This window comes from Salmo trutta, chromosome 38 (assembly GCF_901001165.1).
Source record: "Salmo trutta chromosome 38, fSalTru1.1, whole genome shotgun sequence".
Classification (NCBI taxonomy): Eukaryota; Metazoa; Chordata; class Actinopteri; order Salmoniformes; family Salmonidae; genus Salmo; species Salmo trutta.
The window spans coordinates 6,570,955-6,598,913 of record NC_042994.1 but is presented as its reverse complement, the minus strand read 5'-3'; the positions used below and the strand labels follow the sequence as shown (position 1 = coordinate 6,598,913).

At 41.9% G+C, this 27,959-nt stretch overlaps 1 protein-coding gene across 1 annotated transcript in view; it reads right to left on the bottom strand.

Moving 5' to 3' along the window:
• LOC115178185 (activating transcription factor 7-interacting protein 1) overlaps positions 1–25,450 on the bottom strand; it is a 37,983-nt gene extending 12,533 nt beyond the window's left edge. The window contains exons 1-12 of the mRNA XM_029739249.1: positions 25,401–25,450; positions 13,822–13,867; positions 12,333–12,878; positions 11,625–12,126; positions 11,159–11,346; positions 10,873–11,010; positions 10,591–10,662; positions 10,028–10,086; positions 7,691–7,749; positions 6,870–7,490; positions 4,982–5,080; positions 4,694–4,789 (exon numbers count right to left, since the gene is read on the bottom strand). Of these exons, the coding sequence (XP_029595109.1) occupies positions 4,694–4,789; positions 4,982–5,080; positions 6,870–7,490; positions 7,691–7,749; positions 10,028–10,086; positions 10,591–10,662; positions 10,873–11,010; positions 11,159–11,346; positions 11,625–12,126; positions 12,333–12,878; positions 13,822–13,839 (2,398 nt within the window). The 5' untranslated portion in view covers positions 13,840–13,867; positions 25,401–25,450. The remainder of the gene's footprint in view (positions 1–4,693; positions 4,790–4,981; positions 5,081–6,869; positions 7,491–7,690; positions 7,750–10,027; positions 10,087–10,590; positions 10,663–10,872; positions 11,011–11,158; positions 11,347–11,624; positions 12,127–12,332; positions 12,879–13,821; positions 13,868–25,400) is intronic.
• Positions 25,451–27,959: the final 2,509 nt, after the last annotated feature.

Below are 27,959 nucleotides of genomic sequence, written 5' to 3'. Positions count from 1 at the left end.
CACTCAAGTATTAATCACAATGTAGACCTAACGTTAGCTATTGAAACTGGTGTGAATCAATCTGATAGTCTAGCAAGCTACATGGCTAACACTGGAGCTAGCTTAGCTAGCCAGCTTAGCTAGCTAATTTGATAGTAGTTAGCTTTTGCCACACACATCTGATCAATCTGTTCACTCTTTATGCTATTGACAAGGTGGCTATCTAGATAGCCAACAAGCAATCATTTATGGGAAACTGAAACTTCGTCTGTCAGAGTCACTGACAATGGATTGGGTTAGCAAAAGCTAGTCAGCTAGCTAGCTACCTTGCCATTTCATTTGCACTCTCCCTCAAAACACAATCTCAACAGCAGGTTTATATCTGAGAAATACTTGTCTTACTCTGGGAACGATATAATATTACAAAAGGCAGAAGGTAATTAAAGTGCAACTTACCTCTGATCACATCGGGCTACGCACCCACGAACACGAACAAAATCTCCTCAGAAAAGTGAAGGCGTAAGCTCCTTTCAAGCAATAATATCCATCTGCGGACTGCAGTAACTACACGGCACACCCACTGCCATTGAGGGTACTTGTAACAGTACGACATCCATTAGCATTAAGTCATTACATGTTGCGCCCACTAGCATTACATAACTACAAGCATTACGTCACTACATGCACACTAGCTAGCATAGAAAAAGTTTATGGTAATATTTTGAATTTTTTATTTCACCATTATTTAACCAGGTAGGCTAGTTGAGAACAAGTTGTCATTTACAACTGCAACCTGGCCAAGCAAAGCAGTTCGACACATACAACAACAGAGTTTCACATGGAATAAACAAACATACAGTCAATAATACAGTAGAAAAAGTCTATATACAGTGTGTGCAAATGAGGTAAGATAAGGGAGGTAAGGCAATAACTAGGCCATGGTGGCGAAGTAATTACAATATACCAATTAAACACTGGAGTGATTGATGTGCAGAAGATGAATGTGCAAGTAGAGATACTGGGGTGCAAAGGAGCAAGATAAATAAATAAATAAATAAATACAGTATGGGGATGAGGTAGTTGGATGGGCTATTTACAGATGGGCTATGTACAGGTGCAGTGATCTGTGAGTTGCTCTGACAGCCGGTGCTTAAAGCTAGTGAGGGAGATATGAGTCTCCAGTAGAGGTCGACCGATTAATCGGAATGGCTGATTAATTAGGGCCGATTTCAAGTTTTCATAACAATCTGTAATTGGCATTTTTGGACACCGATTATGGCCGATTACACTGCACTCCACGAGGACACTGCGTGGCAGGCTGACTACCTGTTATGCGAGTGTAGCAAGGAGCCAAAGTAAGGTGCTAGCTAGCATTAAACGTATCTTATAAAAAACAATCAATCTTAACATAATCACTAGTTAACTACACATGATTGATGATATTACTAGTTTATCTAGCTTGTCCTGCGTTGCATATAATCAATGCGGTGCCTGTTCATTTATCATTGAATCACAGCCTACTTCGCCAAACGGGTGATCTAACAAGCGCATTCACAAGAAAAGCACCAATGTGTACCTACCATAAACATCAATGCCTTTAAAATTAATACACAAGCATATATTTTTAAACCTGCATATTTAGTTAATATTGCCTGCTAACATGAATTTCTTTTAACTAGGGAAATTGTGTCACTTCTCTTGTGTTTTGTGCAAGCAGAATCAGTGTATATGCAGCAGTTTGGGCCGCCTGGCTCATTGCGAACTGTGTGAAGAACATTTCTTCCTAACAAAGACCGTAATTAATTTGCCAGAATTAAACATAATTATGACATAACATTGAAGGTTGTGCAATGTAACAGCAATATTTAGACTTACAGTGAGGGAAAAAGTATTTGATCCCCTGCTGATTTTGTACGTTTGCCCACTGACAAAGAAATGATCGGTCTATAATTTTAATGGTAGGTTAATTTGAACAGTGAGAGACAGAATAACAAACAAAAAATCCAGAAAAATGCATGTCAAAAATGTTATAAATTGATTTGCATTATAGACTGATAATTTCTTTGTCAGTGGGCAAACGTACAAAATCAGCAGGGGAACAAATACTTTTTCCCCCTCACTGTATGGATGCCACCCGTTAGATAAAATACGGAACGGTTCCGTAATTCACTGAAAGAATAAACCTTTTGTTTTCAAAATTATAGTTTCCGGATTTGACCATAGTAATGACCTAAGGCTCGTATTTCTGTGTGTTATTATATTATAATTAATTCTATGATTTGATAGAGCAGTCTGACTGAGCGGTGGTAGGCAGCAGCAGGCTCGTAAGCATTCATTCAAACAGCACTTTCCTGCATTTGCCAGCAGCTCTTCGCTGTGCTTCAAGCATTACGCTGTTTATGACTTCAAGCCTGTCAACTCCCGAGATTAGGCTGGCAATACTTAAGTACCTATTAGAACATCCAATAGTCAAAGGTATATGAAATACAAATGCTATAGAGAGAAAGAGTCCTATAATAACTACAACCTAAAACTTCTTACCTGGGAATATTGAAGACTCATGTTAAAAGGAACTACCAGTTTTCATATGTTCTCATGTTCTGAGCAAGGAACTTAAACGTTAGCTTTTGTAAATGGCACATATTGCACTTTTACTTTCTTCTCCAACACTTTGTTTTTTATTATTTAAACCAAATTGAACGTTTCATTATTTATTTGAGACTAAATTGATTTTATTTATGTATTATATTAAGTGAAAATAAGTGTTCATTCAATATTGTTAAATATAGTATAAATATATGTATATAAAAATAATAATAATTTAAAATCGTCCGATTATATCGGTATCAGCTATTTTGGTCCTCCAATAATCGGTATCGGCATTGAAAAATCATAATCGGTCGACCTCTAGTCTCCAGCTTCAGTGATTTTTGCTGTTCGTTCCAGTCATTGGCAGCAGAGAACTAGAAGGAAAGGCGGCCAAAGGAGGAATTTGCTTTGGGGGTGACCAGTGAGATATACCTGCTGGAGCGCGTGCTACGAGTGGGTGCTGCTATGGTGACCAGTAAGCTGAGATAAGGCAGGGTTTTACCTAGCAGAGACTTGTAGATGACCTGAAGCCAGTGGGTTTGGCGACGAGTATGAAGCGAGGGCCAGCCAACGAGAGCGTACAGGTCGCAATGGTGGGTAGTACATGGGGTTTTGGTGACAAAACGGATGGCACTGTGATAGACTGCATCCAGTTTGTTGAGTAAAGTGTTGGAGGCTATTTTGCAAATGACATCGCTGAAGTCGAGGATCGGTAGGATGGTCAGTTTTACGAGGGTATGTTTGGCAGCATGGGTGAAGGATGCTTTGTTGCGAAATAGGAAGCCGATTCTAGATTTAATTTTGGATTGGAGATGCTTAATTTGAGTCTGGAAGGAGAGTTTACAGTCTAACCAGACACCTAGGTATTTGTCCACATATTCTAAGTCAGAACCGTCCAGAGAAGTGATGCTGGACGGACGGGCAGCGATCGGTTGAAGAGCATGCATTTAGTTTTACTTGCATTTAAGAGCAGTTGGAGGTAACGGAAGGAGTGTTGTATGGCATTGAAGCTCGTCTGGAGGTTAGTTAACACGGTGTCCAAAGAAGTGCCAGAAGTATACAAAATGGTGTCGTCTGCATAGAAGTGGATCAGAGAATAACCAGCAGCAAGGGTGACATCATTGATGTATACAGAGAAGAGTCGGTCCAAGAATTGAACCCTGTGGCACACCCATAGAGACTGCCAGAGGTCCAGACAACAAGCCCTCCGATTTGACACACTGAACTCTATCAGAGAAGAAGTTGGTGAACCAGGCGAGGCAGTCATTTGAGAAACCAAGGCTGTTTGGTCTGACGATAAGAATGTGGTGATTGACAGAGTCGAAAGCTTTGGCCAGGTCGATGAATACGGCTGCACGGTAATGTCTCTTATCGATGCCGGTTATGATGTCGTTTAGGACCTTGAGCGTTGAGGTGCACCCATGACCAGCTCTGAAACCAGATTACATAGCGGAGAAGGTACGGTGGGATTCGAAATGGTCGGTAATCTGTTTGTTAAGTTGGCTTTCGAAGACCTTAGAAAGGCAGGGTAGGATAGATATAGGTCTGTAACAGTTTGGGTCTAGAGTGTCTCCCCCTTTGAAGAGGGGGATGATCGCGGCAGCTTTCCAATCTTTGGGAATCTCAGACAATACGAAAGAGAGGTTGAACAGGCTAGTAATAGGGGTTGCAACAATATCGGCAGATCATTTTAGAAAGAGAGGATCCAGATTGTCTAGCCCGGCTGATTTGTAGGGGTCCAGATTTTGCAGCTCTTTCAGAACATCAGCTATCTGGATTTGGGTGAAGGAGAAATGGGGGAGGCTTGGGCGAGTTGCTGTGGGGGGTGCCGGGCAGTTGACCGGGGTAGGGGTAGCCAGGTGGAAAGCATGGCCAACCGTAGAAAATGGTTATTGAAATTCTCAATTATAGTGGATTTATCGGTGGTGACAGTGTTTCCTAGCCTCAGTGCAGTGGGCAGCTGGGAGGAGGTGCTATTATTCTCCATGGACTTTACAGTGTCCCAGAACTTTTTTTGAGTTTGTGCAACAGGATGCAAATTTCTGTTTGAAAAAGCTAGCCTTAGCTTTCCTAACTGCCTGTGTATATTGTCAATATCAATGATTATGTAATGTGCAGGCCTCACCACTAGGAGTGCTGATCAGCGGAGGAGGTCCAGTAGATCGCTGGGTAACTGAAGAGGACGATACCGCAGTCGTAATGGCCTTTCTCACACCAGTCACTGCAGAATTAAAGAGAAGGAATTAAGAATAGAGGACAGAAGAGGGAATTCGATTCATATTTATTTAGCCAGAATCGTTCACATCATTAGCAACAATAGTCACTATTTTAGAGGACATAAATCAATCATTTAGTGGACCTCTCTGGAGTTGAGAGGGAGACATTTGGAGATGGTTTTGGGATTCATTCTCACCTAGCACATCATCATCCTCCTCCTCCTCAGTGAGGTCTATGAAGGAGCCTTTGGGTCGAGCCCCCGTCTTGGTTGGAGTAGAGCTTGTTGCTTGGTTATCTGAAAGGGATGGAAGAGAAATAGGAAAGAAAACAGTTAGATAATATTCTCTTTTACAACATGTTTTTGGATTTTGCTGCTTTGGGTGCTACACATCGCGAGGGGATGTGCTTTGAGCCCTTTGAAAGTCGGAAGTTTACTCGTTACTCGTTTTCAACCACTCCACAAATTTCTTGTTAACAAACTATAGTTTTGGCAAATCAGTTAGGACATCTACTTTGTGCATGACACAAGTAATATTTCCAACAATTGTTTACAGAAAGATTATTTCACTTATAATTCACTGTATCACAATTCCAATGGGTCAGAAGTATACATACACTAAGTTGACTGTGCCTTTAAACAGCTTGGAAAATTCCAGAAAATTATGTCATGGCTTTAGAAGCTTCTGATAGGCTAATTTACATCATTTAAGTCAATTGGAGGTGTACCTGTGGATGTATTTCAAGGCCTACCTTCAAACTCAGTGCCTCTTTGCTTGACATTATGGGAAAATTAAAAGAAATCAGCCCCTCAAAAAATGTGTAGACCTCCACAAGTCTGGTTCATCCTTGGGAGCAATTTCCAAACGCTTGAAGGTACCATATTCATCTGTACAAACAATAGTACGCAAGTATAAACACCATGGGACCACGCAGCCATCATACCGCTCAGGAAGGAGACGCATTCTGTCTCCTAGAGATGAACGTACTTTGGTGCGAAAAGTGCAAATCAATCCTAGAACAACAGCAAGGGACATTGTGAAGATGCTGGAGGAAACAGGTACAAAAGTATCTATATCCACAGAAAAACGAGTCCTATATCGACATAACCTGAAAGGCCGCTCAGCAAGGAAGAAGCCACTGCTCCAAAACCGCCATAAAAAAGCCAGACTACGGTTTGCAACTGCACATGGGGACAAAGATTGTACTTTTTGGAGAAATGTCCTCTGGTCTGATGAAACAAAAATAGAACTGTTTGGTCATAATGACCATTGTTATGTTTGGAAGAAGAAAGGGGAGGCTTGCAAGCCGAAGAACACCATTCCAACCGTGAATCACAGGGGTGGCAGCATCATGTTGTGGGTATGCTTTGTTGCAGGAGGGACTGCTGCACTTCACAAAATAGATGGCATCATGAGGTTGGAAAATTATGTGGCTATATTGAAGCAACATCTCAGGACATCGGTCAGGAAAATAAAGCTTGGACGCAATGGGTCTTCCAAATGGACAATGACCCCAAGCATACTTCCAATGTTGTGGCAAAATGGCTTAAGGATAACCGAGTCAAGGTATTGGAGTGGCCATTACAAAGCCCTGACCTCAATTCTATTGAAAATTTGTGGGCAGAACTGAAAAAGCATGTGTGAGCAAGGAGGCCTACAAACCTGACTTAGTTACACTAGTTCTGTCAGGAGGAATGGGCCAACATTCACCCAACTTATTGTGGGAAGCTTGTGGAAGGCTACCCGAAACATTTGACCCAAGTTAACCAATTTAAAGGCAATGCTACCAAATACTAAACTTCTGACCCACTGGGAATGTGATGAAAGGAATAAAAGCTGAAATAAATCCCTCTACTATTATTCTGACATTTCACATTCATAAAATAAAGTGGTGATCCTAACTGACCTAAAACAGGGAATTCTTACTAGGATTAAATGTCAGGAATTGTGAAAAACTGAGTTTAAATGTATTTGGCTAAAGTGTATGTAAACATCCGACTTCAACTGTATATATAAATGCAATTATTATTTTTGTCCACATACAGTATAGGATATTGTTATCAGGCCTGTTGCTAGAAAACTCACCTGTCTTTGACGTCATAGCGGTCCCCGAAGGAGGTCCTGGAGCTGCCGAGCCCGTAGCAGCTGGACCAGAGGACGCCTGAACCGGCGCCCTGGCTGTGGTCACTGACATCCCAGCACTGGGCGTACTGATCCCCCCAGTGCCCCCCTGGTACACAGCCCGAGCCAGGGTCATCTGGGCTGGGGACATGGCTGGGGAGAGCTGGGTAGTGGAGGAGATGGGCTGCAAGGCCGTGGTGGAGGTGGTGGGGCCGGCCATGGTGGAGGTAGTGGGGCCGGCCTTGAGGATATAGGTAGTGGTGGGAGTAGTGGTCTTGGCCTTGTTGAGCGAGTTGACTGCGGCGAAGGAGGACACAGGGATGTTGACCAGGGTTCCGGCCCCGCCGTTGGCCATGGCAGAGAGAGGCAGCTGGATGAGGAGCGGCTGGCCATTCTGGCCCACCACGTTGGAGCCCGAGGTGGTCTTGAGGAGCAGGGTGCCAGTGGGGCCGCTCTGAGAGGTGACGGTGCACAGGGAGGCGGAGCTAGAGGAGGTGGGGATCAGCTGCAGGATGGAGCCCTGTGTTACCATGGCAGTGGCCGTAGTGGTAGTGGGGACAGGTTTGGGCTGCTTCACCGGAGAAACTGGAAAGACAACAGGAAACAGGAAAGGAATGGTGAGTTTAGATTTTAACTTTAAAATCCTATTGCATGACAGGTCAGAACGCATCAGTTGGTGTTGTTCTTTCTCTCATAACTTCATCTCAGGGTCATTCAATCCCCATGATAGGTGAAACATGCTATTGACAGGTAAGGGAGAAGGTAAAGAAGAAGGGAGGTCTTACCTGTAAGGTTGGTAGAGACTGGGCTGGTCATGGGCTGCTTTACGACAGCTGCTACTGGCCTGTTGGAAAAGATGTGTGTTTGCATTGAGTTTAATCATTTTTTTCATTTTTTTTTAAGGTAATTGAAAGAGATGTGATTTGCATTCAGTTGGCTTGTTTAAAAACAGGTCAGAGATCATATTGGGACAGACCAGAGAAAAAGTCTTCCTATAATTTGGCGACCTCTTTGCCACACTTTACCAGTTTACTTTGCCAGTTTACTATTATTCTGTCTTCTGGCTCGGTCTTCTTCCGTTTCCCCCCTGTGTTTATAACATTATGATGTGTTTACAGATTTTTTTTGTGTGTTTGATGTGTATTTTGTTCTTTGTTCTTTTTTGCATTGAATTTTACGAATTCAACCAAAACAATCTACACATTTCAAAAAATGGGGTAAAAAGTGTTGATTCCTTGAGGACTTGTCTAGTGTATAGATATCATTCTTGAGTTGTTTGTGGTATTCTGTTATGAAAATCATGAAGTGTTTGCAGGTTGTTTAACATTTTTGGTACTGTACATTAAAGAAAACATTTTGGTATACATTTGTGTTGTAATGATATAACATGTTTTTTTTATATAGTAATTCCAGACCTTTATTTAGTTCAGTACATTAGGAACTGGGAATATTATGAACAAATAAAATGTTTCATGGGGGCAAGAATGCAATTATATTACTGTTAACGTTGGTAAAATAAAAATGAAAGTGACGATTGCAACTATCTCAAGACTATGTCGTTTCCATAATTCCATACAAAACATAAAAGTGCATCACGATAACTGTGGAAAAATGGCACCTTCCCAATCAAACATGTTTAAGTCAAATTAAAGTCTGATTCAAAGAAGAACTGTAGTCTCTTCACTCTCAGGATCTCATTGATGGAGTCCCTGATCTTTTTCCAGTCTCTGGCATACAGTTTGTTGAACCTTTGTTCCAAATATTTCTTCATGGTTTCGCGCAGGTTAACGGGCAGCGCGTCTTTGCCCAACGTTCCGACGTAGTTCACCGTGGTGACCCACTTCACGTAGTTCTCGTACGAGACCAGGTTCCGGAACAGGAATACTGCATAGCGATCGGATCTGGCCTTCCTGGCAGCATTCTTAGAACGCAGGTAAAGCTGTCTCTCCTTGTCCGTGGAGATGGGACGCAGCATTATGTCTGAACGAACCCTAGTTCCTCCACTTGGTTGGTGTGGTGACTGCTGCTGTGACTCATCTCTTCTAGCAGGCTGGTGTCTTAGGTTGAATGAAGGCTTCTCAAATTCCTCTTCCTCAGATATATCTTCATACTCTTCTTCGGATTCTTCCTCCTCCTTCACTTCATTCTTAATCCAACCAATAGAGGTCGCCAGCTCCCCTCTCCGCCATGCCCCCTCTTCAGACTGCAGCTCCAGCTTTGGATGCATTCGGAGCACGCTGTTGAGAGGAGAGGTGCAGTTGGATCGGGTGCTGTGAACACTGTCTGCACAGCTTTTAAAAGCTTGTTTTCTCAAGCTTTGGCGCATTGTATAACGTCACAAGACTCAGGACCTGGAACCATGGTGGTGTGCAAAAGAAAAGACGCAAAAACTGAACCGCTGTTCGTTTGTTTAATCCAAAACAAAATGATGATTGATTTCATGTGGAGATTTTGGTTTGAAAATGCCTGACGGGTAGGCACTAAGCGATCAAAAGAGAAGTCAGTCTTGTACATCAGAGAATACCCTCGAAAGGTATCATCTTTGTTTCCTGTTATTATGGTTTTTAGCAGATGTTGTTGCTTTTTAATCCAATCTCCCTGAGAATTTAATCCAGCCTCAGTATTATTGACAACGAACCTGTGCAGAGTCACAACACATTCAATCACACGTTGTGATTGACTCCACGTGTGGCATTCATTGGCTTCAGGCCGGTATTGTCACGTTGATACAAAGGCACAATGATAGCTAGTATAGCCCCATGCAATGACTAACACACAGCTTTCCTTCTGCATGATTTGAATTACAAATACAGAAAATACATTTTTATGCTGGAGAATACAAGCAATGGGAATATGCTGTCACAAGAGATGGAAAAAAAGGAAACTATGGAATATGTGAACGTTTTGGAATTGCCATCCAGGATTGCCAATGGTGATTAACACAAGACTGCAAACAAACTAAAAGAATGATTGAATCCAACATCTTCATAAGACTAGAGGCAATGCAATCCCCTGTTTTTGATTACTGTTCACTTGTGATTCACAGGAGGAAATGCATTCAAATGACTAAAAGCTTTTCTAAATGAGGAAGTAGTACATTGGCAGTAGGACCGAACTCTTACCGTTGTGTTGAAATGGTGTTTGTAGCAGGTGCAGTCTTGGCAACAGGGGACGTTAGCGCCTGCGAACACACGCCATGGTGACACCTTTAGCTAACACCCTCAGCAATTTGTATTTAATTGTCTGTTTGATATTAAAGGTGCAATATGCAGAATTAGTTCCGCCATTTCCTGGTTGCTAAAATTGTTCACCTAATTTTAGTTTATGTGACAAAACAAGCAAGTATAGTGTAGAGAATCATTGTACCATTTAAATCACTGTGAAATATATTCCATAACCAAAAATATTGTATTTTCAGCTGTTTGAAGCTGGTGTATAAAACCGAAAGCAAAAGACGTAAAACAAATATTTAGAACGGGAAGCATAGAAATAAACAGAACTACCGCTTCTTAGACTTGTTTTCAATGGGAATGACAGATCTCTATAACTCACAATTCTATGTGAATTTGGTCGGGTCACCCAAGAAGTTACATATTGCAGCTTTAACTAATATCGATGAGTAGGAGATGACTTACCAAAATATATCTGAGACACTGGGGTCCCATAAATTAACAACATTTCTTACCTCCTGTTTTCTTTTGTTCTCCGAGGCCTGGTTGGCTTCTCCGAATTTCTTTGCTAATCTAGCAATCTTGGCCTGAAAAAGGATAAGAAACAGTGAGAACCTGTGAGACTTTCCATTTGTAAGGATTTTAATTAGCATTGCTGACTTTTGTGACTATTGAAAACTATGACTATTGCTGACTATAACCATTGACGACTATTTCTAACTGTTGTGACTATTGACTATTGTCAAGTCGACTTGTAACATACCCGTTACTAGTAGTTTAACATGTAGCTAGCTTACCTGTAGTGTGTTAAGGGTGCTCTGGTGTTTTGTGGCACAATCAATCTTTTCTACCCGGTCTTTTAGCTCCTGTAAACCTTGGTCGAAGACGGTGAGCTGCAGCGCCCTCAACCGCTCCTCAACCATTTTCTGCAGAACCTGAGAAGAAGAGAAACGAAGGATGAGTTCAAGATGCAATTTAGGGCTAGATAGTGTGGGGCAATATTGTTTGAGAGTTACTTTATGCCTGACTGGGGGTAAAGTCTTAAACCTGTGGTAAAATGCTAATACATGAGAACAGACCAACCTTTTCAAGTTTTAGGCGACTGCCACCTTTCGCAGTGATTTTCAACTCGAGCTGAGCTTCCAACTCCACACCCTGCACCTTCTGCCTCTTCCCGTCTCTTTCAACCTTCCCTCCATCTTTCTCGTCACCTTCCAACAGGGGACGCTTCTGTCCAGAAGAGGAGCTCTTTTCCTCCTTCACCTTCACCCCTGTTGAGACAAAGTGTTCTGGTTTAGTTTAATCAGATTATTTTGGTTAATGGCCATGTGACATCATTTCCTGTGCAGTATGCTTGTGTGTATGTTATTAATTTTAGATTTTTTTCCTGTATTTTTTTTATTTGTAAAATGCAAGTATTCCCAGATTATATATTTTGTTATAAATCCCAAAAAGGTTGAAAATGAAACATAGCTGGCATAGTAGTGCCAACTACTATCAGTCAACTCTGGATGATTTTTCAGGTCTTGCAGATTCTGTTATTTCATACCTTTGTCACTTGTGGATGTAGAGGTGGAGGAGGCAAGAGATAAGGTAGAACACTCGGCAACATTCTGTTTCTCCTTTTTCACCTCCTTTTTCACAGAAACTACCTCCATCTTTTCCTCCTTCGTTACTCCTTCCTTCTCTTTCTGACTATCGTCTTTCTTCTTCTCTCCCTTCTTCACCACCTCTTCTTCTTTGATGTCCTGATCCGGCTCAGGGGCAGCAGAGGGGGAGGGGGTGCGGACAGGGGAGGCCATGGTAGCGGCCTTGGGGGAGGAAGGTCTCCCTTCCGTGGAAGTGGAGGCCTCCGAGGCCTTGGTCTCTGTATGGTCCTTATCCGTATCCGTTTCCATGGCCACGGTGTCTTCTTTCTGCTCTGTCCTCTTTTCCTTCCCAGACTCTTTGTCAGACGTGGCGAGCGAGACGGGAGAGAACGGAGAGTCCAGAGGATACTGATCCATAGGGGCTTGGTCCTCATGGCTCTTTCCAGTTGTAGTGCAGGCCTCCTGGAGAAGAGAACATCCAGGTAAGTTTGTATTTTAGCCGCCAAACTCAACAAACACATGGAGAAGAAAAAAAATCCTACTCGCGGTGCTTGGACCCCTAACAATGCCAACTTCAACACTTTCCAACTATAACCCCCATTTTCCTTAACTTCCAATGTTTCCCATTTATCCTTATTTCAGCTCCTCTCACTTGTTCTCATACAAACCTCTTTCTTGGTCTCAGGTGCTTTCTCTTCTTTCTCGTCCATCTTTGCCACCTCCATCTCTGTATCCTTTCCTTCCTTGTCCTTATTGGAAGGGGACGTGGAACACTCGTTTTTCTTTCCCTCTTCCTCCATCTTTTTCAGTACGTCGTTTAGGTTGTGGAATGGCGATGAGGGGGAGGGAGTGGCATCTTCCTTGGCTTTGGGGCTTTGGGAGGTTGGTGGGGAGGGAGACAACGATAGGGACAGAGCAAGGGGAGGGGATCGAGAGGTCAGGGAGATAGGGGAGACTGGGGTTGTGGAACGAGACGTAACCGCAACGTCGTTTTGCTCTCTGTCTGCCCCCTTCTGTGCATCTTCTGTGTGCGTACCGTTCGTCAGTGGGCTACGAGGAGGGGGAGAGCTGGAATTGGAATTGGACAGGGGTGGGACGGGGGACGACAATGTGCTGTGGAGAGACTCCAGTTGCTGGCGGTCGCTTATCTTCATGGTTTTCCTGGCTCGGAATATCTTCTTCTTCTCTTCTGCCACAGCAACTTCCATTTTAACCTGAGGAGTGACAAGGAGGGATGGGGATGTTAGTTGGAACAGGTCACGAAAGAATCCTCCTCGGGAATGCTAACAGCACCTGCGCCACCCACCTAGCTTCTACCCACTACAATGGGTACAGATGAGCTATCTTTAAGGCCAAACCGATGCAGTGTTCTTGGACACCACTAGGGGTCACTGTAGAACCCTGTTGGTATGTTTTTCCCCTCTTTGTTCTATTCTAGAAGGTTCTTTTTCACTGTGAGCTCAGCATACAGAACCATTCTATACAAGTCAATTTCAGCAGAAAGAGTGACTCAGCAGAAGTCTATCAAAATGGTCTCAAGTCCAGCTTCCTCTCCACTGAAGTTTAGTCCAGCATGTTCGCTCACAACTTTTTGTCCTCAGGATTGCGAACTTGAGATGCCATGTGGTCCAGGGGTGACGAACACACTAACATGACAGAAGACTATACTTTTCACTGTAAGAACACTATCCTTCGCTTCAATTGGCTGACAAGCTTTTGCGTTGTCAAATCCAACAGAGCCAGCCCAGTCTGTCTGCAGCACGGATATGACATTATCTCAGAGGATGGCAGCAACATTACTTGCTTTTGTCCCTCCCCTTCGCTCTTATTGGTCCTTTTCCTCAGCCAATCAGGGCCCCTAGATACAGGCTCCGTTGGCAACAGTGAGGAAGGGTTATGCAAGGACTACATGATTTACCTTATACAGTTCCAATTGTCGAACGCATTCCAGCGTCGGGGCTAGGTTCCAATTTGTGCTTATGGAGTTTATATTTCTGCTGACAGTCATTTTCTCATAGTTACAGTGACATTGATACAATCATTAAGAATAGGCCAATATACAAAATATGACATTCATAGAGATTTTTGAATTTAGTAAAATGTGACCTAGGGGTGTCAGTGGTCCTATATTATATTAGATTTATAATAATATCTCACCTGGAGGTTTCCGATCATGGATTTGACACCAAAAGGATCCAATAACCTAGAGGGGGAGGGGGAAAAATGTATTTATTATTAATTCAATGTAACGATTTAAAGCACATTTCAGCAACATATAGAGCCTTTCATTAATAAGTACATCATAAAAAAACAAGTTGCAGACATGTTTTACTAGTCAAGAGATGGTGGCCGTAATAATTAATAATAGAACAGGATGTGGGTGTTGCAAAGCTCCTGACAGTTTGACATTTTACAAGTAGGATATTCCACAATGGCCAAAAACCAGCCAAAAAAGGGTAGGCTAGTCTTCACGAATGAGATTTACTATCATTACTTCGGCTTCTGTGTTTCAAGATACACCTTGAAATGTCCAGATCATTTTTTCACAATTTTCTACAACAACCACCAAACACACAGCCAAACTCGCACAACAGGCTTCACACAGAGGATGACGACAGAATTAAGCATTGAAAGTACATTTTCGGCACAGAACTGATCAGTTTGTGCAGAAGGCTCCACAGGAGCAATACAGAGATAAAACATAAAAATCATGAATTCCAAGCTAAAGGCACAGACAAACTACAGTGTGAATAATGGAAGAAGATTAACCATCTGCCTCGCCTGAACAGTCCAAATATGAGCAGAAATTACAGACAGCAGTCAGAGAAACTGTAAAATACTATAAAAATTATATATAAAAAAGGAAAAACTGACTAATACTATACAAAAATATTCAAACTATTTGGTCATAGCAACCTACACATGGAGCAATAGGCCTTTAGCCTAGTTACGATACACCATTTTAGTTGATGTAGTGAAACCGTTACCTAGCATTGCTGTCTGATCCCTAGTGACATTTTACTTTCCATAGGGACTTGTTACGCACGTCACTGAATGACATTATCACTCATCAAAATGCAGTGGTTGCCAAATAACGAACACATCTGCGAAACAACAAAATAACCATGATATTGTTAAGGTGAGGAGTAGGTTATTTTTTCTAAATGTTTCTCAGAAATTGGCAGATACTGCTCTCCGAACCAATTGATTTTCACCCAGCATATTAAATTGAGCTAGGTCATCAGGTGCTTTAGTTTGGCCCTGTAAACTCAACCAATTCCAGGCCCAAGAAACTGCATTATTGTATCAGTTCCAGGTACAACAGTCTACTGCATTGTTGCTGCATTGCTGCCTAGACAGACTGCAGGAGACTGCTTACAGCTATATAAATAGGCCACGTTGCTGGTGGCCCCACCCCATGTGCCTTTGACTTCAATGTGCAGCCTGGTATCACATGACAAACAGTCACAGAAATTTTACAACACTACACACAGAGAGAGTGCGTCCTTTACACAGAGTGTGCAAACTAAGTTACAGCTCTAGGCAGACAAAGCTGCAGGCTACGCTAGCCAACATACCAATGACACTCTGTTACAACTAACTGTACAGCTACCCCTCATATCAATACAGATAAGGGGGGTTTTCGAGTTCTATTTTGAGTTTGATCATTTATCAAACATTTTTATTTTGTCCTTCGACTTAAAAAATGGCCTTTGAATGGATGATGAAAAATAATACGTTCAGTAACATTTTGCCTCATTCATTTACTATATCAACTATTTTCATATGATTTTCTCACCTCCGATATGAGTTTCCTTGATATAAAACTAATAAGGTGAAATCACATTCTATTATGTTATAACGACTCACATTCACATTCCAATGTTATTGCACACTGCGCAGTCTTCCCCTCCCCCACTCTTTCATTACCCGCGTTCTGGATTCACTGCAGAAAAAAACAAAATGGCCACCAGCTCTGATGTGTGCGCAGCCAGCCAAGCTGAGCCCTCACACGCTGCTAACTGAACACGCATCTAATCCACTGTAGTACAACAGTGTATCAAGTCACATCCATGTCAATAAGTTATTTGCACCATATGCCAAATTTTGCATAGGTTTCGTAAGTTATTTGTATAAAAGGTTAGTTTAAGTTTGAAAGAAGAAAAAAAATTTGTAAAAAACTATGTAGTTATGATATACTTCCTCATCCATCCCACATCCTTTTGTGTTAATTTATGCTGATCAATTTTGTTAAAATGTATTTAGTTTTGGTATATTTTTTCCTGAAGCTCCCATGATGCGGTTAAAGCTAGTCCTCCGCTGTACTATACACTACAGCGATTACTGATTAATGTGGGCCATAGATGATTGGTTTCTGGTCTGCAATAGGCGTAAACTGTCCACTGTATACCTCCAAACTGGAGTAAAAAAGACTCCTCATCACCATCTTGTCCTTGCTTCTATTCCTTTGGTAATGTTTGTCTCCTCTGACAAACACTACTGATTTACTAGGCTAGTAGTACTTGACTAGTACTGTGTTCTGTTCATAGCTCACAACAATTCCAGACGGTTATGTGGCCACACAGCTGCACAATTCACAGATGTGTAAAATTAAGAAAGGCTTTAAAAAAAATGTATGGGCACATCCGTGATTGCAGCGCATTATAAATACACTGGCCAAAGGTATGTGGACACCTGCTTGTCAACATCTCATTCCAAAATTATGTGCATTCATACAGAGATGGTCCCCCTTTGATGCTAAACCAGCCTACACTCTTCTGGGAAGGCTTTCCACTAGATGTTGGAACATTGCTGAGAGGACTTGCTTCCATTCAGCCACAAGCCACAAGGGCATTAGTGAGGTCGGGCACTGATGTTGGGCGATTAGGCCTGACTCGCAGTTGGCGTTCCAATTCACCCCAAAGGTGTTTTATGGGGTTGAGATCAGGGCTCTGTGCAGGCCAGTCAAGTTCTTCCACACCAATCTCTACAAACCATTTCTGTATGAACCTCGCTTTGTACACAGGGGGGAAGCACAGAATCGTCTGGAATATAATTGTATGCTGTAGAGTTAACATTTCCCTTCACTGCAACTAAGGGGCCAAGCCCGAACCATGAAAAACAGCCCCAGACCATTATTCCTCCACCAAACTTGAGTTGGAACTATGCATTCAGGCAGGTAGTGTTCTCATGGCATCCACCAAGCCCAGATTCGTCCGTCGGACTGCCAGATGGTGAAATGTGATTTGTCACTTCAGAGAACGCGTTTTCACTGCTCCAGAGTCCAATGGTGGCGAGCTTTACACCACTCCAGCTGATGCTTGGCATTGCGCATGGTGATCTTAGGCTTGTGTGCGGATGCTCGACCATGGAAACCCATTTCATGCTGCTTCCGACGAACAGTTCTTGTGCTGAAGTTGCTTCCATAGGCAGTTTGAAACTCGGTAGTGAGTGTTGCAATGGAGGACAGGCGATTTTTACATGCTACGTGCTTCAGCACTCAGCGGTCACGTGTGATTGTGTGGCTTATCACTTCGCGGCTGGGGCCGTTGTTGCTCCTTGACGTTTCCACTTCACAATAACAGCACTTACAGTTGACTGGGGCAGCTCTAGCAGGGCAGACATTTTACCAACTGATTTGTTGGAAAGGTGGCGTCCTATGACCGTGCCAAGTTGAAAGTCACTGAGAGCTTCAGTAAGGCCCTTCTACTGCCAATGTTTGTCTATGGAGATTGCATGGCGGCGTGCTCGATTTTATACACCTATCAGCAACAGGTGTGACTGAAAAGTCCATACGCTGGAAAACATCTCAAAATTACGTTTAAAAAGTATGCAGGTATACAGGTAGGCAATTCCTATCATTTGTCAATGTAAGTCCTTGTAAAATACTGCTGATCTTACAACCATAAGCATAGGGCAATACGAACACAAATTAAATAAACTCTTGCCTGTCTTGCTACACCGCAGTGAGAGGATATGGTCAAACCAAAAAGTTAGTTTTATTTAGTGAATGTTTTCTCCTGTTAATCAGAGCCTTTTAATCCAAGTACAGAGTGCTCACATGTTCTGTTGCTATGCGTATGAGAGCTGCATCCTCAGGCTACCGGCATACATTTCAGGAACTCCATTCAGATGACTATTTCAGTGTAAATTCCCTTCGATTTCAGATCTCTCAAGACACAGGAAAATGGAGGCTATCGCTCGCAGCAATGTTGAGTAAACATTTTAAGTTGAATTTTACATTCACGACTGATTTAGCTGACCTAGGTGGTCTGCAGAAATCTTCAAGAATTCCTCCACTTACTTTTCACTGCCTCAACAAAGACTAATGACAGCCTCAGAGTAATGAGACGTTTGTTAACTGGACTCGATCCAAGATGATCTGTACCTTTCATACCCCAGGTGTGTTTTTCAATCAGTAGCAAGGCGGGAGGAGTCATGCAACATTGAGTTTTGATTAGCGTTCCTATCCCAGTGTTGATCAGACCCAGTTTGGATATTTGTCACATTTACAGTTTATTTTCTAAGATCCCAATAGAACTCCATTATCCAGGAAACCAATAGGAGAACATTTTGGTATATATGAAGATATCACCTTCCTGTTTAACCTCCTGTTCTTGTTCCGGTGCCAATGATTATTCAATACAGTTTTCACTTGTCAGACAAAGGTTCTTTACATATTCGGACTGATTGCAAAGCATTGCTGCTAACATAATGCTTAAAGCTTCCAGCATTCTCTCCAAACTGTTCTGACCCTCTCACTTCCTCTCACAAATAGCAGGGCATGAAAATCTAAATGCCAAAAATGCTACTTTACGAATACAGAAAATATATACAAATATTTATCCTAATACAAAACAAACAGCCCCATTGCACAAAATATTTTTTTAAATAACACAAAAAAATGTATATTATCTACGTTTCGGAATCGTGGTTACTGTAGCACTCTTTAGCAAAAAAAAGAAATTTCAACAGTAGCCAAGTTAAATACTGAAATGTAGTCCAAGATACTAGTCAGAATAGAGCAACATGGGTATAGGTGTACAAGATTCTTTAAAATCTAAAATTCAAGTAAACCTTGAACAGGAGTAGTCTGGAGAAGTAGGCCTTCCGTTGGACAGAGGTCTTGCGCGCGATTTGTTCGGCTGTGTTGATTGAGGGTACTAGCAACAGCAGAGGGAGGAAGAAAAAAGCAGGAGGGTGAGGGAGGCTAAGGTTGGACTGTTCCATCTGTTTCAGCATAGAGTATTCTTGTGCAAGGTTGTGCGCACAGTGAAACCATCATAGTCTCAGCCTCAACACAGGAAAAAGTGACCCAGCAAAGGCTGACAAACAACACAATGTAACACACTCAGAACAAAAGGATGGAAACAAAATGATTCTCTCCTTTAGGAGTTACCTCAGAGTGGCCATACTAAAACCTATTAAAACAAATGCAAAATATACCTTTTTTAGTAACTTTGGCAGAAGCATGCAGCACAAAGACTGCTTTTTGTCCGCAAAAAACTCAGGCCAGAAGTGCAGTCAGTACTAGAGTGCACAGCCTGACAGACTTAGTACCACCCCTCCCCCACCCTAGCACAGTTTAACTCTGCATGGAAAATTACAGCCTAGCTAGGACTAAACCATTCTGAAAGAAGTAGGGGGGAAATATTTGTTTCTAACTAGAGAGGGTGGTAGAGAGATAGAACCATTTAATTAACCACCAGAAATCTAGACTACTTCTGTCGTAAAATAAGAACGCAAATGAAAATAAGGACCTTTCACTGTAATGATTTAAAAAATCCTGAGAGAGTACATAACCTTAGACACCATAATCAAATGTATCAATGTTTACGAGTTGTACAATTTGACAAATATCAATCAATACAGGGATCAATCATGTTCCTTGTACCTGAACACCAGTATGGAATATTAGGGCAGCTGAGCACACCATACACTGCCTTCAGAAAGTATTCAGACCCCTTGACTTTTCCCACATTACAGCCTTATTCTAAAATGGATTAAATAACAAATCCTCAGCAATCTACAAACAATACTCCATAATGACAAAGCGAAAACAGGTTTAGATTTTTTGCACACAGAAATACCTTATTTACATAAGTATTCAGACCATTTGCTATGAGACTCAAAATTGAACTCCGGTGCATCCTGTTTTCAGTGATCATCCTCGAGATGTTTCTACAACTTGATTGGAGTCCACTTGTGGTAAATTTAATTGATTGGACATGATTTGGAAAGGCATATACCTGTCTATATAAGGTCCCACAGTTGGCAGCGCATGTTAGAATAAAAACCAAGCCATGAGGTTGAAGGAATTGTCCGTAGAGCTCTGAAACAGGATTGTGTCGAGGCACAGATCTGGGGAAGGGAACCAAAACATTTCTGCATCATTGAAGGTACAAGAACAAAGTGGCCTCCATCATTCTTAAATGGAAGAAGTTGGAACCACCAAGACTCTTTCAAGAGCTGGAAGCCCGGGCAAACTGAGCAATCGGGGGAGAAAGGCGTTGGTCAGGGAGGTGACCAAAAACCCGATGGTGACTCTGACAGAGCTCCAGAATCCTCTGTGGAGATGGGAGAACCGTCCAGAAGGACAACCATCTCTGCAGCACTCCACCAAATGAGGACTTTATGGTAGAGTGGCCAAACGGAAGCCACTCCACAGTAAAAGGCACATGACAGCCTGCTTGGAGTTTGCCAAAAGGCACCTAAAGGACTCACAGACCATGAGAAACAAGATTCCCTGGTAGGATGAAACCAAGATTGAATTATTTGGCCAAAATGCCAACCGTCACATCAGAAGGAAACCTGGCACCATCCCTACGGTGAAGCATGATGGTAGCAGCATCATGCTGTGGGGATGTTTTTCAGCGGCCGGGACTGGGAGACTAGTCAGCATCAAGGGAAAGATGAACGGAGCAAAGTACAGAGAGATCCTTGATGAAAACCTGCTCCAGAGCGCTCAGGACCTCCGACTGGGGCGAAGGTTCACCTTCCAACAGGACAACAACCCTAAGCACACAGCGCAGGAGTGGCTTCGGGACAAGTCTCTGAATGTCCTTGAGTGGCCCAGCCAGAGCCCGGAACTGAACCCGATCGAACACCTGAAAATAGCTGTGTAGCGACTCTCCCCATCCAACCTGACAGAGCTTGAGAGGTTCTGCAGAGAAGAATGGGAGAAACTCCCCAAATACAGGTGTGTCAAGCTTGTAGCGTCATACCCATGAAGACTCGAGGCTGTAATCGCTACCAAAGGTGCTTCAACAAAGTACTGAGTAAAGGCTCGGAATACTTATGTACATGTGAAGAAAAAAATCGAAGAACCTGTTTTTGCTTTGTCATTATGGGGTATTGTGTGTAGATTCATGAAGAGAAAAAACTATTTAATCCATTTTAGAATAAGGCTGTAACCTAAATACTTTCCGAAGGCACCGTGGACAGAAAAGGTACAAAGACAACACAGGTGAACACACACAATTTCTGAGAAGAAAGTGTGATACATTTTTTTTAGAAATAAGGATTTTACTTAACAGACCTATAATCACTAATGGCAATAGCAATACAATGATAAAGCGAACATGCACAGAAAAATACGGTTGTTAATTGTTTTTTACTCATTGTTGAGAGTCAGGACTAAACTGTTTTATGTGCTTGGATTACATGTTCTTGGATTACATTATGAAACCAAAAATAGATCATTTAAAAATGCTGCTGATATTAAAGTTATTCAGTAGAACTAACACTAACCAGCTAATAGGTCACTGCGTAGTATGCCCATTCCCCACTCCCTTCCTCTTTCATAGACTGCGTGAGGACTGCCGGCAGAAACTTAATGTCCACCAGTGCTGCTGCTGTGCGCAGCCAGGCATAGCACTTGGCAGCTGTTGGCTGAAACCTTCACTTGTGCAGGAGGAGTAGAGAGTTTAAACTCCTCCTACTTTTAGGTATCATTTTACTCTAAACATAATTATACACTGAACAAAAACAAGCAAAAATTACAAAGATTTTACTGAGTTACAGTTCATATAAGGAAATGAGTCAATTGAAATAAATTAATTGGGCCCTAATCTATGGATTTCACATGACAGGGAATACAGATATGCATCTGAAACCATCAAAAAAAGAGGTAGGGGCATAGATCAGAAAACCAGTCAGTATCTGGTGTGACCACCATTTGCCTCATGCAGCGCAACATCTCCTTCGCATAGAGGTTATCAGGCTGTTGATTGTGGCCTGTGGGATCTGGACCACGCTGTCATACACGTCGATCCAGAGCATCCCAAACATGCTCAATGGGTGACCTGTCTGGTGAGTATGCAGGCTATGGAAGAACTGGGACATTTTCAGCTTCCAGAAATTGTGTACAGATCCTTGCGACATGGGGCCGTGCGTTATCATGCTGAAACAAGACGTGATGCCGGCAGATCTTCGTGCATTCAAATCTCAAACAATAAAATGCAATTGTGTTCATAGCTTATGCCTGCTCATAACATAACCCCAAATGCCACCATGGGGCACTCTGTTCATAACGTTGACATCAGCAAACCACTCGCCCACACAACGCCATACACGATACACTATCTGCCATCTGTCCGGTACAGTTGAAATCGGGATTCATCCGTGAAGAGCACACTTCTGCAGCGTGCCAGTGGCCATCGAATGGCGCCATTTCCAACTGAAATCAGTTACGACGCAAAATTGCAGTCAGGTCAAGACCCGGGTGAAGACAATGAGCACACAGATGAGCTTCCCGAGACTGTTTCTGGCAGTTTGTGCAGAAATTCTTTGGTTTTGCAAACCCATAGTTTCATCAGCTGTCCGGTCTCATCGACGATCCCACAGGTGAAGAAGCCGGATGTGGAAGTCCTGGGATGGCATGGTTAAAAGTGGTCTGCGGTTGTGAGGCCAGTTGGATGTACTGCCAAATTCTCTAAAATGATGCTGGAGCGGCTTATGGTAGAAAAATTCATATTCAATTTTCTGGCAACAGCTCTGGTGGATATTCCTGCAGTCAGCGTGCCAATTGCACACTCTCTCAAAACTTGAGACATGTGGCATTGAGTTGTGTGTCAAAAATGCACATTTTAGAGTGGCTTTTTATTGTCCCCAGCAGAAGGTGCGCCTGTGTAATGATCATGATGTTTAATCAGCTTCTTGATATGCCACACCTGTCAGGTGGATGGATTATCTTGACAAAGGAGAAATGCTGGTCAACAAGATGAGAAAAATAAGCTTTTTGTGCATATGGAACATTTCTGGGATCTTTTATTTCAGCTCATGAAACATGGGACCAACACTTCATATGTTGCATTCATATTTTTGATTCTACCGAAAGATTGAAGACTATAACATTATTTGTCTCTTGTATGGACTCCTATTGCTAACAAAGAAACCAAAAGATTGCTGACTCTCTGATTGCAATACTGATTTTACCCAAATGTCTTCGAATGGATGATGAAAATTTGTTTAGTCACATTTTCCCTAAACTTTACAATAACAATTATTAACATGTTATTTTCTAATCTCTGATGAGTTTCCTTGATTTAAAACGAATAAGGTGAAATCACATCCTGTTATGTTACAATGGCGCTGTTCACATTCCAAAGTTATTGCACAGTGCGCGTCGTTTCCCCACCCCAATCCTCTTTCATTACCCGCGTTCTGGATTCACTGCAGAAAAAAACAAAATGTCCGCCAGTTCTGCTGTGTGCACTGCCAGGCTGAGCCCTCACACGCTACTAACTGAACACATATCCAATCCACTGTAGTACAACAGTGCATCAACTTACATCACCTTCATGTTAAATTATTTGCTCTGTATGTCAATTTTACATAGATGGTTTCGTTCGTTTTTATTTGTATAAAAAGTAGATTAAGTTTGCTTTTTACAAATTGTATTTATTTTTCAAAGTAGTTATTATGTACTTCCTCATCCATCCCACACCATTTTCTGTTTGGTTATGCCGATCAATTAGGTTAAATGAATTTAGTTTGGGTATATTTTCCTCCTGAAGCTCCCATGATGCGTTTCAAGCTAATCCTCTGCTATACTATATACTACAGCATTTAATGATTGATGTGGGCCATAGATGATTTGTTTCTGGTCTGCAATAGGCGTAAACTGTCCACTGTATACCTCCAAACTGGAGTAAAAAAGACTCCTCATCACCATCTTGTCCTTGCTTCTATTCCTTTGGTAATGTTTGTCTCCTCTGACCAACACTAGTGATTTACTAGGCTAGTAGTACTTGACTAGTACTGTGTTCTGTTCATAGCTCACAACAATTCCTGAGTGATATGTAGCTACACAGCAGCACAATAATTCACAGATGTGTAAAATCAGGGAAAGGCTTGAAGATACATGGGCACATCTGTGATTGGAGTGCATTATAAATATCTTTCCAGCAATCTGCCCATTCCTGAATTCATTCGTATGACAACACAGGCACTGGCAAACATCTGAAAATTACTTTAAAAAACTATGCAGGTATACAGGAAGGCAAGTCCTCTCATTTGTCATTGTAAAATACTTCTGATCTTTCAATCATTAGCATAGGGCAATACGAAGTAAAAAGTGAATAAATACAACTCGCCTGTCTTGCTACACAGCAGTGAGAGGATATGGTCAAACCAAAAAGTTTGCAGAGACGAGCTGGGCTTCAAGCCTAGTCCAAGTTACAATTGTATTTAGTGAATGTTCTCTCCTGTTAAATAAGGCCCTGATACAAGTGCAGAGTTCTCTCATGTTCTGTTGCTAGACCTATGCAAGCTGCATCCTCTGGCTGCCGGCATCCATTTCAGAAACTCCTTTCAGATTACAATTTCTGTGAAAATTCCCTCCCCTTTTAGATCTCTCCCAATACACAAGGTAGGCAATCAGTCTCAGCAATGTTGAGTAAACATTGTACGTTGAATTTTACATTCACAACTGATTTGGCTGAGGTAGGTGGTATGCAGAAATCTTAAAGAATTTCTTCACTTACTTTTCACTGCCTCGACAAGGACAAATGACTTGACAGCCTCTAAATAATTAGACTTTTGTTAATTGGACTCGATCCAAGATGATCTCTACCTTTCAAACCTCAGGTGTGTTTTTCAATTAGTGGCAAGGCGGGAGGAGCCACGCTTTGATCAGTGTTCATGTCCCAGTGTTGATCAGAGACAGTTTGTGGTTTTGTCGCCTTTTACGGTTCCTTTTCTAAGCTCCTCATTTGACTCAATTAGCCGGCAAACTAAGAGGAGAAAATATTGGTAGATATGAAGGTATCACTTTCCTGTTAAAGCTCCTGTTCTTGTTCTGGTGCCAATGATGATCCAATACCTTTTTCACTTGTCAGACAAAAGGTTTTTACAAACTCTAAATTGTGGCAAAGCATTGCTGCTATCACAATACTTAAGGTTTCTAGTATTGGCCCCCAACTCTTCAGACCCTCTCACTTCCTATCACACAAATAGCTGGAGATGAATATCTAAATGCAAAAAATGTGCATATTTTTTATACAAAAAAATAAATACAAATGTTCCTAAGACAAAACACACATTGACCAAATACAACGCCATTAGTGTTACATAAATAAGTATTATCTACGTTTCGGAAGCATTGTTAACGTAGCACTCTTTAGCGAATAAACAAAACATAGAACAGTAGTTAAATACTGAAGTGTAGACACTAGTCAGAATAGTGTAACTTGGGTGTAGGTGTTTAAAAAATATATATAAAAATTAAAGTAAACCTTGAAAAGGAGTAGTCTGGAGAAGTAGGCCTTCCGTTGGACAGAGGTCGTACGCGTGATTAGTTTGGGTGTATTGAGGGAACTAGCAACAGCAGAGGAAGGAAGGAAAAAAGCGTGAGGGTGAAGGGGGCTGAGGTCGGACTGTGCCATCTGTTTCAGCATAGTGTGTTCTTTTGCAAGGTTGTGCACACGTGCGCACAGTGAAACCATCACAGTCTCATCGCTAAACACGGCCAACACAGGCAACACTGACCCAGCACAGGTTGACTAACTGCACAATGTAACACACTCAGAACAAAAGGATGGAAACAAAATGATTTTCTGCCTTTAGGATTTACCTCAGAATTGCCATCTTAAAAGTTACTACAACAAATGCAAAATAGACTACTTATTTAGTAACTTTGGCAGAAGCATGCAGCACAGAGACTTCTTTTTGCCCGCAAAAAAACAGGCTAACAGCACAGTCAGTGCTAAAGTGCACAGCCTGACATGCTTAGCGGCCACCCCACCCACCCTAGCAGTCTGCAGCAGCATGGAAAATTACAGCCTAGCTAGGACTAAACCATTCTGACAGAGGTAGGGGGAGGATTTTTTTTAACAACTAGAGAGGGAGTTGGAGAGATAAAACCATTTAATTAAAACACCAGAAATCTAGACTACTTCTGTCCTAAAATGAGAACGCTAATTAAAGTAATGACCTTTTAACTGTTATGTTCAAAAAAAGCCTGAGACGGTATATAACCTCAGACACCATAGTCGAATGTATCAATGTTTGCGAGTTGTAAAATTGGACAGATATCAATCATTACTGGGATCAATTATTCTCCATATACCTTTATACCAGCTGAGCTTGACATGAACTTTTTTAGCCATTTTTTACTTGTCCAAAAGCTCAAACACTTGTTCCAATAAAAAAAAGGTATGTGACACAATTTTTACATCATTGTATGACGCAAGGAAACACTTTGCAAAATAAAATGCATTTCTATCTTTTTTTACCATAGAGAATCAGACAAAAATGTTGGCCACACTCAACCTAATGGCTTTTTTGCACGTTCAAGCCCGTCTCAAAATACAACTTTAAGGCTCTTCTGGAGGATGGTTGGCCATTTTCGGTAGCCAATAAAATATTGCAACATTACAATTAAACCAAATACTTTTTATGTCTTTAGAAAATAATTGCCTCCAGGGCTCGTCCTGTCATCCCTGGGACGATAAGCAATACATCTACGGTTTAAAACAGACTCTGGGAGAATTCTGGGATGACAGACCGTTTAGCATAAAATATTGCTAAAGCAAAAAAATCATATTATAAGCTCAACAATTGCACACATAGCTGTAGGATATGCGCAAATGTTCTAAAATGCAATTAGCAGGAACATAGCAAATGGTTTCATGTGACAGAGATTTAAATAGTTTCAAAATGCTGAACGCCTCTGCTCAGATTCAAGGTGTGTGATCTGGCAACAGGCACCGTCGTTCACTCTCCGGTTTTGTGACCATTTAATCTGAACAAACCCTGCCTCGTGTAGCCTATGTCAACAGAATCAAGCGTTTAGATGTTAATGTTAGGCTAATTATCCTTCAAAATATTTGTCAAACATGACGGCCGCTTAGCCTATATTTATGGAATTAAAAGTCTCATTAAAACTTTGCTACATTTTCTGGCGACTCCCTCATGTCAGCATAGGTTTGGACATGAGGCTGTAGCCAATGTGCATAACACCTACCCTATGACATGTAGTTGTTTTTATTTATGTACATGAAAAACAGATTTGAATATTAAGCCACTGTCTATTGAATATTGTATCAGGGCCCTCGTTGATTGATATTGTGAATTTATTGTGATTTGTTTTAATTGTCCATTCGGACAACTTTAATCTACATTCTTCTTGTCCGACAATTTTTTAAAAACTTTTCCTGGACAAGAAGACAAGCATTTAATGTCGAGCCCTGACCAGTATGGAATATTAGGGCAGCTGAGCACACTATAGATAGAAAAGATACACAGGAGTACATGTCCTGGTAATGCGTCTGGCCCTGCGGCCTTGTGAATGTTAACCTGTTGTGTGTTTTTCATCTGCGTTACCGAGCATGCGCTGACCAACTGGCAAATGTCTTCACTGACATTTTCAACCTGTCCCTGACAGTCTGTAATACCAACATATTGCAAGCAGATCATGGTCCCTGTTCCCAAGAACACTATGGTAACATGCCTAAATGACTACCGACCCGTAGCACTCACGTCTGTAGCCATGACGTGATTTGAAAGGCTGGTCATGGCTCACATCAACACCATTATTCCAGAAACCCTTAACCGACTCCAATTTGCATACCGCCCCAACAGATCTACAGATGACGCAAACTCTATTGCACTCAACACTACCCTTTCCCACCTGGACAAAAGGAACACCTATGTAAGAATGCTATTCATTGACTACAGCTCAGCATTCAATACCATAGTGCCCTCAAAGCTCATCACTAAGCTAAGGACCCTGGGACTAAACACCTCCCTCTGCAACTGGATCCTGGACTTCCTGATGGACCGCCCCACGTGGT